The sequence below is a fragment of the Cyanistes caeruleus genome, chromosome 2, assembly GCF_971803275.1.
Source record: "Cyanistes caeruleus chromosome 2, bCyaCae1.hap1.1, whole genome shotgun sequence".
NCBI lineage: Eukaryota > Metazoa > Chordata > Aves > Passeriformes > Paridae > Cyanistes > Cyanistes caeruleus.
The window spans coordinates 7,498,268-7,511,351 of NC_141702.1; the positions used below are offsets into that span (position 1 = coordinate 7,498,268).

At 43.3% G+C, this 13,084-nt stretch overlaps 1 protein-coding gene across 3 annotated transcripts; it reads left to right on the forward strand.

Annotated features, from left to right (window-relative positions):
* Positions 1-3,254: 3,254 nt before the first annotated feature.
* Positions 3,255-11,853, forward strand: LOC111927444 (WD repeat and coiled-coil-containing protein). 3 transcript variants are annotated; one of them, XM_086875683.1, is made up of 5 exons: positions 3,255-3,535; positions 4,186-4,302; positions 6,024-7,893; positions 9,341-9,458; positions 11,258-11,853. In XM_086875683.1, exons 3-5 carry the CDS (start codon positions 6,043-6,045, stop codon positions 11,524-11,526), a joined length of 2,238 nt encoding a protein of 745 aa, XP_086731809.1. In that variant the 5' UTR covers positions 3,255-3,535; positions 4,186-4,302; positions 6,024-6,042; the 3' UTR covers positions 11,527-11,853. The 3 variants fall into 3 exon arrangements, with proteins under 3 accessions (XP_086731809.1, XP_086731808.1, XP_023780089.2); XM_086875682.1 differs by lacking the exon at positions 3,255-3,535 and adding an exon at positions 3,663-3,840; XM_023924321.2 differs by lacking the exon at positions 3,255-3,535 and having other exon boundaries at positions 3,875-4,302.
* Positions 11,854-13,084: the final 1,231 nt, after the last annotated feature.

A 13,084-nucleotide genomic window follows, 5' to 3' on the forward strand; every position in this document is an offset into this window, starting at 1 on the left:
TTTGAAAACTAATATAAACAACATTCTGAGTGTCCTTTGTCTCTACAACCAGCAAAGTGTTGTACCTCTGCAGTACAACCTGCTAGGGCAGGCTTCTGGAGACCTGAAATGGTAGCTACTTTAGGAGAGGTGTGGTAGCTACAGCTGCAGAGAAATGCAGCAATTCCTACTCTGTCACTGTTCTAATCCCCAAAATTTGCACTGATCCTCTCCATTCCTCAAAGCCTAGACCCACAAGGAATCCCCTGGAAGACTAAGCTACAGAGCATAAATTTCATTTTTACCTGTGTTGTGGAAATACTGTGACCCCATCTGGCTGTGCTCAGCCAAGCCGAGCAGACACAAGGATCCCGTTCACACAACCCCCAACACTGTCTGACTTCTGACAACATGATATCGACTTAGGACAAGGCAATTTTCTGCAAAATTGCTCATCTTATATTATTTTCATTACTAATCAGCTCCCAGAATGAAGAAGAAACATTTTTAATCTGATAATAAAAACCACATAAAACATCTGTATCTTTTAGCTACCGATCTTAGGCTTTACCACATCATATTTTAGAGACATGGTAGTGCCTCATTAAGTTTTCCCATTAATAAAAAAAATTATGAGATCAATTTGCTCATTCAGTAGTGTCCACAGACTAGATTAAATATATATTTTTATTAAATTATGCTTATGAAGCCAAGAAAAAGTATCTTCAGATTACTCTTTTCCCTTGTAACATCATGTACTTAAAATGTGTACAAGTTCAGTAAGAAAGAAAAGATCTACAGAATTAAAAAGTAACTCTACATATCTCATCACACCCATTTCACCTTCCTTCCCTGCCAATTCCCTCCCTCTAGACGGTATTCATAACTCTTCTCTCTCAGACTCTCCTATATTCTTATTAACGTTGTGTTTCAACTAATTTGAAATGCAGACACACAAATGATACAACAAATTAAGTTATGAGAAGGCAAATCTGCTCTCCATGCAGGGCCTGAGAACAGATTAATGAGTCTGCTCAGTGTTTAAGGATAAGCCTGCCTCAATGCAATCACATGTTTTTAAAAGCCAAGATGTGTGCTTTAAAGCAGCATGACCACAGGAAACGATTTCCATAATTTCAGCCTTTTAAACACTTTTCCTTGCATAATTTCATTGACCCACTTTCTACCTTATAGACATCTCCTGAGAGATTCTGCATCATTAAAATCCCCAAAGTCACAGACACATCATACATATCAGCAGTGAACAGCTTGGAAAGTCTGGAAAATAAAGAAGGAAAGAAAACAAGAGATGTTTATTTGCAGCACAGCTGATGAAGAATAACCACTATGCCTATGCACATTGTGGCTGTGTGACCAGCCATGGCTTGTGGCTGCTGGCCAAGCAGCCTCCAGCCTTTTTCATGCTGTTCTACATGTCAAAATAACCAAGCTGTGGTTACACAAATAAGACACACACTGTTGGGCATGGAAATAAACAACTGGTGTAATAATAACTACCTGCACACCTTTCTGGCACTCTGGTAGTGAGTCAATTCCATTTCAATGAAAATATTTTACAGATTTTCAACTAACTCCAAGTTTTTTGTGATATTTTCAGTTTATTTCTTGAACTCTATTAGCAGTTTACATGCTAACACACAAGTTACATGATGAAAATAAGTCTTTAAAAATACTTAATTGTATAATTATATGCATAGGAAACAGAAATAGACATTTACCATGAAAATCTTAAATTGTGGTCTCTCTGTGGTTTAAATGTTTATTTCTGTCTATTAATATGGATGGTCAATTTAAGTTTTGTATTAAAAAAAAAGTGAAATCATTTCTGTTCAACAGAATTCTTTGCAAGACTAAAATTATAGTCACAAAACTGTTTTTGCCTAATAAAGCCAGTTGGTGGCTCAGGTCCCAGACACCAAGTGACAATCTTGCTTGTCCAGACTCACCACTGACAAAAACAGCTATTATGAAGGTAAGAACAGATTAAACATTTGTGTAACAGAACTTTTTGGGAAATTGGCTTGGGTGAGCTGCTCAGGTAAACCAGTGGTGGGGAGGAAGGAGGTGGGAATGTCTTTTCCCAAAAGGGTTTCAAGGCCAGGTGGGATGGGGCTCTGAGCAACCAGGTCTAGTGGAAGGTCTCCCTACCTGCTGCAGGGTGGTGGAACGAGATCATCTTTAAGGTCCCTTCCAACCCAAGCCATACTGACTTAGTATTTAAAATGGTATGTCCTTGGAAATCACCAAGTTTTAATGTGAAGATGCTCTGTTGGCAGCTTGTTCCAGTGGTCAGTCAGACTCTGAGACATGTCTTACATATTTGAATCTGTCCATGGCTCTTGTTAAAACCCTCCTTCACTGACTTCAGAACTTCTTTGTGCTTTTTTTTCCCCTCTGTACAGGCACTCATGCGATATGGCCAAGTCACCACCTAGTGTTCTTATTTTGCTAAGTGAGCTGCTTACATATTTGACCTTGCAATTATTTTAAGCATTTTTTTCCCACACCTTTGGCAGTTCTTTTCATGGCACCTTTTCCAGTGTTTCAACATCCTATCAAGAATGTGGGTTTCAAAAATGGTACAATGATCACACTACTCTGCAGTGCTGAGGAGTGACAAAGTGGCACAGTCACACAATATGATTAACTTTTAAAAGGCCATGGAGACTTATAATGAGCTATGCTTAATGCAATAAATCAGGACCAGATAAATTGTATTGGAGTAGTTCTGCATTGAGTTTAGATGCTTTCTTCATTTCAATGTGACCACCTCCGGGGATGTGATACATCACACCAGAGACCTGATATCCTCCCGTGAAGGCACCTCTGCTCTTCTGTGCCACTTCCTCAGGCCTCTCCAAGAGCCACATGGGGTGTGAGCAGGCTGGGGGTCCTGTGTGGAAGTGTCACACGGTGGGGCGATGGAAGTGACAGAAGCAGGGCAATCACCTCCTTAGACTGGCTGGTGATGCTTTCCTTGATGCCAACCATCAGGCACAGCAGTGACAGCTGGTCACAGGAGGGGATTGTCCCTCTCTGTTCTGCACTGGTGTGGCCGCGCCTCAAGTCCCATGTGTAGATTTGAGGGCTACGATATAAAAAGGACATCCAAAGGAGGGCCACAAGGATGGCAAGAGTATGGAGGGGAAGCCTTATGAGGAGGAGTTGAGGTCATTTGGTTTGTCCAACCTGGAGGAGGAGACTGAGGGGACATGTCATTATTCTCTTCAACATCCTCCTGAGGGGCAGCAGAGGGGCAGCCACTGATTCCCCTCGGCAGCCAGTGACAGGAGCCGGGGGAATGCCATGGAGCTGTGTCAGGGGAGGTTTCCGCTGGATATCGGGAAAGGGTGGATATCACCTGAGAGGGTGGCTGGCCACGGGAACAGGCTCCGTAGGGCAGTGGTCCCAGCACCAAGCCTGAGCTGTAGTTGTGTTCTCAGGCACACGGTGTGACTCTTGGCGTGTGCTGCGCACAAGAGCTGGACTCGATGATCCTCGTGGGGGCCTCCCAGCTGGGGACAGCCCCTGATTTGTGAGTCTCCATTTTCTCCCAGCGCCTGCGGTCCCTCACGGTAGCTGTGGGGAGCGCCGGCGGGATCGGCGCAGGGCGCCCGAGCCGTGCAGGCCCCGCCTGCTGGGCCATCGAGCGCCGCCGCTGCAGAGCGGCCGGCCGGGCGGAGCGGCACCGGCGCCCCCCGCGGCCGGGCGGTGCTGGGCCGGGAGGGGAGGCGGGCCAGGCCCTGCGGGAAGGCGGTGCCCGCCACAGCCCAGCGCCGCCGGGGCTGCCGGGCCCCGGGACCGCCTCAGCGGAGCCGGGTCGGGCCGCCGGCAGGGCGGGTGAGCGAGGCTGCGGGCGGCGGGGCGGAGAGGCGGCGGGCGGGCTGCGGGAGGCGGGGAATAGCGGTGCGGGCGGGCCCGCGCGGGGAGCGGCGGCGCAGGCGGGCGGTTTGTGCGGGCTCCCCGGCCCGCTGCTGCCCTGGCCGCTCGGTGCAGGGGGGTCCCTGCAGCGGCTCCTCTCTCTGCCCCGGGGTTGGGACGGGCGCCGCGTTTCGCCGAGCACCCGGCCTGTGATGTGACACCTGCCCGGGGAGCTGCGGCTGGGCCGGGTGCTGCAGGAGGCGGCGCGGGTTCGGGCACAAGAATGCATTGCCAGTGGATCTCTTGCTTTTTTTGCTTTACCAGGGCCGGTGGGATAGTGCAAACGCCCCTTGTGACACAAGAACCTCTCCAGACAGCCAGGAGGCTTTAGCATCTTTTAGTGTCTTAGGAGGCACATTATCTCTCATCTCCCTGCCATCAGTAAGTATTGCCCAGCAGTGTGTGTGGTTCTAAGCACAGCGAACATCCAGTGTTAATTTTCCTGGAACTGGTGGCTGTTTAACAGGACTGAGGTTGGTTATAGAGGAGAGGCCAGGTAGATAGTGGAGAAGTTGTATTGGAAGTATCTTGAGTTCTCTGCTGTGAGGCAGGATTCAGTGTACTTAAACTTATCCCTGACAGACATTTCCTTAATTGGCTCTTACAGATTATGAAATTCATGGAGTGCCTTCCCCTCCTCTCCAAGGTAACCTGCTTCAATGCTTAGCTATCACACATAGTCAGAATTCTTCCTTAATAGCTGACCTAAATCTTTGTTGAAACTAAGCTGATTATTATCATGTACTGTCCAGAGTATACCTGGAGAACAGTGGATGGATGTTCTCAAGTTCCCACTCACAGTCTTCTCAAGACAGAGAACCTACTTCCTGTGTTTCTCTGATCCCTTAACTTCATTAAGCATTTCCATCATCCATAAATTCACAAGTAGGTTCAGTGTAGGTGCTGTTAGCAATGAGGAAGTGTGGTTATAACCTCCCTTGTGTATCTCCATCCCTCTTAAAACATTCCAGAATGAATTATTCTTACTTGGCAACATATCTCACATTACTGAAATATTCAGTTTTTGATTTGTAAGCCAGATCCTTTTTTTGCTATACCTCTGCCTAGGGAATTATTCCTGGAGAGGTATCCAAGTTGGTGTTTCTGTTTTTAGGTTTTGTTTTTTTTTAACTAAGTGTATTATTTTGCACTTGTTATTAGGTTGAGAAGAAGCTACTTTGGTCATAATAATATAACCTTCTATACAATTTTAATCTCTGAAATCCATTCTTGCAGTCTCTTTCTACCAGTTTAGGGTCATCCACAAATAATTAAAATACTGAGTGGTGCCAGTTAATGCTGTCAAAAAAATTCCTTTTTCTTCATGTTTCCTATTAAAACTGCATCCTGTGCCATGGCTTCACATCTGAGCTAATTGTGTGGAGATCTTAAATTAGGAAACCATCAATTCCTTTTAAATGTCTTTTGTTCACAGAGTAGGGATGTTCACAGCTCAAAAATTAGAAATTCATGTAAAATCCTGAAGTTTTCCAAAGTGTTGGTGCCTTCTGTATGTCTTCTTTTAAATTCTTTTTTTCTTTCATTTCCTCAGAAAAATCTACTTTCATCCTAACTTTCTTCAAAATTGCATTTGCTTTCTTAGAGAGTTTTCTGGGATAACCATCCAAATACCTCATTCTCATACACTTAATACAGGATCAGATTTGTAGATAATACATTAATGCTTGGTTATACTTGTAAGGGATTACTTCATCTGACCACAAATGCTCCAGGAAGTTGAGAGTGAGCAGCAATATTTTGAGAATTGTTGATATTGAAGTAATTAGAAAATTTCTGAGAACAGCAGCTTATTGATTAGAATGAAAGGGCTGGTCTTGTGATGAAAATGCAGCAGAAATCTGACGGTAAGCCTATAGAATCAGCAAAGTTTCTTTCTCTTAAAATTGCATTTCATGGTGGAAACATCATAAACAAGAAAATCACTGGGCTGGGAATTAAGCATAAGTGAACATTACGTGTATATTGACTTCACTGGAAGGAAGAGTCCAGCACCAGCAGGGTCATAAGCTAAATAATCATGCAGGTACTGTCCTCTGTCTTCTACAATAATTTATTTTTCCTTCTCATTCTATTCTATGTAGATGTTCTGCTTTAAAAGTCATGGAGCTGGGAAAGGCGAAGCTTCTGCGAACTGGCCTCAACGCCTTGCACCAGGCCATTCACCCCGTGCACGGGCTGGCCTGGACGGATGGCAAGCAGGTGATCCTGACTGCGCTGCACCTGCAGAACGGGGAGCCCAAATTCGGTGACTCGAGCGTGGTCGGTCAGTTTGAACACGTGCATGGGCTGTACTGGGGCCCGTGTCCCGCCGAGGCCCCGGCCCTGCTCGCGGTGCAGCACAAAAAGCACATCACCATCTGGCAGCTCTGCTTCAACGGCACCGACAGGAACAAGCTCCTGGTTTCCCAGATCTGCGACATCAGCGAGCCGTATCCCGTGCTCCCCCAGGGCTGCGTGTGGCATCCCAGCAAGGAGGTCTTGGCCGTGCTGACCACCCGGGACGCCTCTGTCTTGCCTTCTGTCCACCTCAACAACTCCAGAATTAACGCGGACATCAAGGGCAGTGGGCTCATCCACTGCGCCTGTTGGACCAAGGAAGGCAACCGCTTGGTCGTGGGGGTGGGCAGTGCCCTCCATTCTTACATTTGGGATGATGCTCAGAAAACACTCAGCGCTTGCTCTTTTTGCCCAATCTTTGATGTGGGAGGCTACATCTGTGCTGTGGAAGCTACACAGAATTTACAAGTCGCTGTTGCCACCGAGCTCCCTCTGGACAAAATCTGTGGCTTAAATGCTGGTGTTGCCTTTGAAGTTCCATCGAGCATTGAAACTGAATCCTTCCCCTCACAGTCCAGCTTGTGTGGGGAGGAAGAGTATTCCTTGGATGGAGGGAAGAAGTCACTGGACTCTGAGAAGCCCTTGTCTGTAGTTACATCTCCTGTGGATCTAACCCACGTACTTTCTAACAAGCAGGGTGCTGATTCCAGCCCTCTCCTTCAGCTGAGGCCCAAGGACTACCTGACGGGAAGTGGCCAAGATTCCTCACACCTCATCTTGGTGACTTTTGAGAGAAAGGTTACCTCTACCAAAAAAGTGAGCATCCCAGGCATTCTTGTTCCTGATATAATGGCTTTTGACTCCAAAAATCAAACTGTATCTGTTGCCTCCAATACTTGTAATGTTATTTTAGTCTATTCACTGACTTCATCCAATTTACCCAATATCCAACAAATTCAGCTGGAGAAAAGTGAGAAGCCAAAGGGTTTGTGCTTCTTGACCAATAAATTGTTACTGATACTAGTTGGAAGACAAAAATTCACTGACCCTGCTTTTCTTCCTTCTTCAAGATCAGACAAATACATGATCCGATTGATGATTAAAGAACTGCTAATTGAAATGGGTCCTTCAAAGTCTGTGTCAGCTGATGGCAGCTCCAGTTTGAACCTTTCCAACATTACTCATGATCCCTCTAGAGATGCCCACCCTCTCAGCCATGGGCTCCTGATACCAGATCGCTCTGCCCTTCAGTCCCCTACAAGCCGAAGGAAACTCATTGAAGAAATCAAGAGTCCTGTTTATGAAAAAAACTTGATGTTGAACATCAGTGACTTCAAAGACAAAAAGATTTCCATGAGTTTTCCTCCAGCTGTCGAGACTTTGGATGCTGAGCCAGTTAATCGGAGCTTGGCACTGTCTAATGCTTCAAACAAGCCAACATCCCCAAAAAGGCAGCCTGAGGCAGCTTCCAAAATACCCAATTCCTACAAGAATAACTTGTTCAGTGAGAAGGAGGCAAGTAACTTCTTGAAAAATGTGGAAAAATTGTCTGGTAACTTCACAGAATTGCAGCACCATCTTTCTGAATTAACAGAGCTGCTAAAATCTGGGAAGAGAAATCTTCCAGTGTATCCATCTTCTCAGGAACCCTCATTTATTAACATCACCTGCCAGGTAATTTTAATATTGGAAGCCTTAATGGTGAAACCTGTTTATGGCTGTATGTTCTTTGTAATGCTGGAGTAACAGTCAGTAGGATTAGATTTCCATCCTATTCCTCAGGTAGTTTTATATGGTTATAAATTCCATTATTCTGCAAGCTTCCAGTGTTTTTAAAGTAATAAAGGGATATCCAGGAACGTGCAGCTCCCTGTCCCCACCTCACACTGGGCCAAACCCCTCAGCTCTGCAGTGCAGCTGTTGGGACTCCAGAGGACCCACATATCACAGCCCAGCTGCAGAACTAAAGCCCTTTATAGAGATCTAGGAAGGGAATGCTTTTCTTAGTCAACTTCTAAAGCTTTCTGTATAGAAATTTAGACAAGTGAAAATTTCCACGTGTGGGAATTGGTATCAATCTCCTGCTCTCCGTGAGGAAAACTAAAATAATGGAGACTGAAACAAAAGCAAATTGCCTTGGCTTTGAAACAGAAATGTTGCTAATTAGCATTGAGAGTGCCATCCAAGGAGGAAAGAGACCTTTAGGGACACAACAGATAATTCCATTAACATAGCTTTAAAATGGATTTAAAGTGAAATTTCATGTGAAAAACATATTTTCTGGCTGAAAGTTTTGCTCTTGCAAATCTAGAAAGGGTTAATTACCTGATTATCAAAACCTGTCAGGGATCTACTAGGTCATTTCTAGAATTCAGATTAATAAACCTTAGTCAATATTCAAAGTAGTTTAAACTGACATTTTCTATTCAATTAGGTCTTACTTTTAAGCTTTATTATTGCAAAAAATTATCAACTTTTGTAGCGTTGAACTCAAGTTCTAGATCATATTCCCTCACTCTCTTCACTGTTTCCTATTGTAAACATTTAATAAGTGTAATAACAGAATTAAAATTAAAAAATGCTTTGATCTGCCCAACTGGGCATACTCTTCGAAGATGCTTTTTGGATTTAAGGCTTGGAGCAGTAATGGTCAGGGATGGGAAAAATAAGCCCTTCTGACTTTTGGGTCTGTTCCTCATGCCAGCATTCATGACTAGGTGTTCTCACTTGTGAAGTTTTAGATCAGGGATGGGTGGGGGAAGGTGGGGGTAGAAAACCTGTAGCTTTACAAGCTGCCTGGAGAAATGTCCCTCACAGATGGAAGGATGGGGATGAGGATTGTGCTGTGGATGAAGCTCATGGTTTCTTCAGCAGCAGTGCATGGTTTTCTCTCCTGTTCTGACACATGCTGGATAAGCACTGTTCCTTGCTGCTGTCACTCACTCATCAGCACTTTGACAGCTGAGACTCAAAAGGATAAATCTTACAAATGGGCCTGAATGTGTGTAACACTTGACTTTCTGTAAATGATGCCACTGAAGACATGTCTGTGATCCTATTTTGATTAATGACATTTTAACTATACATCACAGTAGCTAATGACTGTGTCTTGCATTTTCAGAAGCAGCTTTCCAAAAGTGACGCAGATGAAAGTCGGGCAGTTCTTCTCTGTGGTGGTAGACTCCGCCTAAACATCGTCCAGCAGATATTCAACCTTTCCCTTGTGGAAATGCAGCACGGTATGTTGGGATTATCCAAGAGTACAAACACTTCAAATACGTTGCCAGAGATGCTGTGGCTGCCCCATCCCTGGAAATGTCCCACAGCCAGGCTGGATTGAGCTTGGAGCAGCCTGGTCTAGTGGAAGGTGTCTCTGCCCATGGCAGGGGAGTGGAACTGGATGAGCTTTAAAGTCCCTTCTTACCCAAACCATCTGTGATTCTGTGTCATTGATTAGTGAGCAATAGCAATAGGCATATTCCATCCAGAGAAGAACCCAAGGAATAAATAACGAACGATTAATAAAATTTTGCTTTTTATTTTCTTTTAATAATGTGAAAATAAAATTCTTCTGTGAATCTTCTTTTACTGAGAAGAATCTCTGCATTATTAAAAGAAAAAAAGAAGAATAGAAAACTTACATATTGATTCCCCTTATCAAGTAATGAGTTATACAGGGAAATTGCTTTCAGACAGTATTTTACTTGTTTTCAGCTGCTCTACAGAGAGAAGTCTGTGTAACAGGGGGGTTATGGTTGACTGGTGGTTTTGGGAGTACTACAGAACACTAGAGTGTTCTATATTTGAATCTGTTGCTCCAGCGTTTAGTCTTTCTTTAGGAAATCCTGTAGCACAGAAGCAGCTCTGCACTTCAGCAGTGCATTTTGCATCAGGTTTTGCTGTGAAGAAAACTGCCTCTGTTACTGCTGCTGTGTTCTCTCCTGCTGTTACCAGTTCATGCCATGCCCATCCCAACCCATGTGTCTGTGTATGTGTCATTTCTGAGTGTCTCACCTTGGGCAGAGGTAGAAAACACACCTTGGGATATGATTTTTCACTACTACAGCTATTCCCTGTGCTATATTCCATCTGCTTGCCCCTGCAGGCTCTCTGCCTGATTGCATATCACTGGGCAACCATCCCAAAGCCTAGGGCTGCTGTTCTTGCCTTGTCAAAGTTTTATTTCTCCTAAGGAATTGTTGATGGAATATGTTTGAAATATACAGATGTGAAGTAGGAATGGTATTTTCAAATCCTGAGTTGTATTGATTTTCAAGTTTGGTCCAAATTAAGCCAAAAGATTAGAGGGTTGTGTGCTTTTAAGCTACAATCTTCTTGTGACCTTACTTGTGACGCAAAGTTACATAATGTACATTTACAAACAGCTGGGAACGCTTCTCTGAATTCCCTTACCCCTCATGAGCTCTATTTTCTTGCTTCATCAGCTTAATGGATAAAAATAGAAAATTTTTCTGCTTTATCTATATTGGTAAAAGTCAGGGTTTCAGATTCAAATTGTAAAGAAAAAAGCTAGTGATGAAGTCAAATAGCAAATGGACCAGAGATGTTTGCCTTGTACAGTATTGTAAAGTGTTCCTTCCTTGTATTTCTTGGAATTAAGTATAGTGAAATTACATAATACAAGCAATTTCTAAATTGTCTTTATTGCATTAATTTCTCATTTAATTTACTAAATGTTTGTTTTTTGTAATATCTGCACAGCTTTAGCACTCTGAAGTAGCTTATTAATACCTAATTAAAACCAAATGTGGGTGCTTATGAATTCTGTTCAGAATTTCATTCCTTCTCCTCATTTGAAGCATGCATTTATTGTCTCATCTCCTAGTGGCAAAATCCATCATAGTTGCCAAGTATCTTTTGCTTTTGAGATTGTACAACCTGTATCTTTTCATACTTTTTCTTTCTAGAAAGCTGTAAATATACAGAAGCATTTAATTTTAGAAGGAATTTGTTTTTTACCTTAAACATACCCTAATTACACAAAAATTTACCAACAGCCATGTGCTTATCTTCACAGGTTCCTCTTGGATTGTTCTCACAGCAGACAGCGAGGGCTTCATCCCGTTAAAGTTTACATCCGCACAGGAGATCCTCATCAGAGATGCCACTGCAAAAGGCTACAGTGCCCGCTCCTCCAAAACTCTGGACATCATCAGTTCCACACAGGGGTGTAGATCCACTTCTGAAAGCCTGGATATCACCAGTTCTCTGGAAGTCCTGAGGGACTGCTCCTCCAAGACCTTGGACAGCATCAGCCCTTCAGAAGAGCCCAGCAATAAAATGTAGTTTTTGACAGTGGTTTTGCAATGCCTGTCTGGTGATGGGAGGCTTTTATGTTTACTGTATGGAACTGCAAATTATCAACAACAGTCTCAAATCTGTACAATTTCTATAGTTTTTTTGTTGCATTGTAAATTATTTATTTGATCCTTGGAAACATTAACTTTTTTTTATACTGAGCAGTGTTTTTTAACTATACCTCTTGCAGTACAAATGAGGTTGAATATGTGCATTCTTAAAAGTTTCTGAGCTCACGTTTCCATCTTGGTCTTTAATACATTGGTGTTTTTAGATAATAGTAAACTTGGATAATAAAGAAATCTTTGAAAATGCTGCATTGCCCCATTTTCCTCTCTTCTGCTGAAGCCTGAAATATTACACTGGTGCTATTTAGGAGCAGTGCCTGCAGAAGTGCACCTGGGTTTGCACTGGTCTAAGCACCCATGTAAGGTCATGGAGTTTGGGACAAAGTAGGATCCCATGAAATATCCATATTGTGTGGAAGCAAGGTCCTTTTCCCCTCCTGTACGTGCCCATAACACCTCTCTGCTTCCATCTCTGTGGATTTGGGGAAGTGGTTGCCATGTGTCTCATCTTTTGTGATGAAAACATCTAGTTAAAGTCTGACAGAAGAAAATGTTCTACAGGCTTTTGTAGTGAGAGAGAGAGAAAATGCAAAGTGGAAATTTAGAAAAAGTTTATGTAAGCCCAAGTTTATGTAACATGGATTTCAGTACTGAAGAAAAGACTAATCCAAGATTGCTCCCCATAAAATCACAGCATGATAACATTAAGCAGTTTATCAGGCTTTCACAGTGGCACTTACTGTATGAGAAGGCATCAAGCAACTAGATTATAGAATTGAAGCTGCTGTCTCAGGACTAAGATAATCTCTTTTTTTTTATTGCCTATTTGGAAATTTAGCCACTGTCAAAAGAAATCTATCCACAAAAAGACAATATTAAAGATACAACGCTAGTATAAGCTTCAGAGAGCACTCAGCGCTGGGTGGTGAAATGACAAGTTACAGCTTTTGATGAACAGGGGAGGAGGAAAACAGGTGAATTTGACAGTTGTGGGCTCAATCTTTTACATAACAATCATCTCTTCTCAGTAATGGTCACTGTTTAATCAGAAGGAGGACCATGATTACACCTGTCCCTAACAGAAAGTCACTGAAACCTCAGCACTGGGTGTGGGCTCAAAGCAGGCTGGATGCTGGAGATGGTCCATGTTTCCTCACAGCAGCCTGACGGTCCTTTTTCATGCCTGTTCCTGGTTCCAACATCCAAATAATCCATGGGAGGAGAGGGTCAGTGCTCTGCAGAACACCTTGACCTTGAGTTTCTCATACCTCAAATTCTGCTTCTGTAGTTTAACATTGTTAAACAGTGTATAAAAATTAGCTGCTTATTTTGGAATTGTTACTATTTGTGTTAGATTGAAAGAAGATAGTATCTCCCACCAGAAGTGTGCTTGGTCTCAGGTTGCACCAAACAGACTTGTGGAGCTCTTACAGCTCCCCAGGTGAGCACTAAGGACTTACCTGTGCAGGTAAGTTACA

What these genes read in the sequence shown, in the direction of transcription:
- LOC111927444 (XM_086875683.1), top strand. Translation starts at nt 6,043, where the DNA reads ATGGAGCTGGGAAAGGCGAAGCTTCTGCGAACTGGCCTCAACGCCTTG. An exon ending in TTATTAACATCACCTGCCAG is followed by an intron (nt 7,894 to 9,340) that starts GTAATTTTAATA and finishes TTGCATTTTCAG; the next exon opens with AAGCAGCTTTCCAAAAGTGA. An exon ending in CCTTGTGGAAATGCAGCACG is followed by an intron (nt 9,459 to 11,257) that starts GTATGTTGGGAT and finishes TTATCTTCACAG; the next exon opens with GTTCCTCTTGGATTGTTCTC.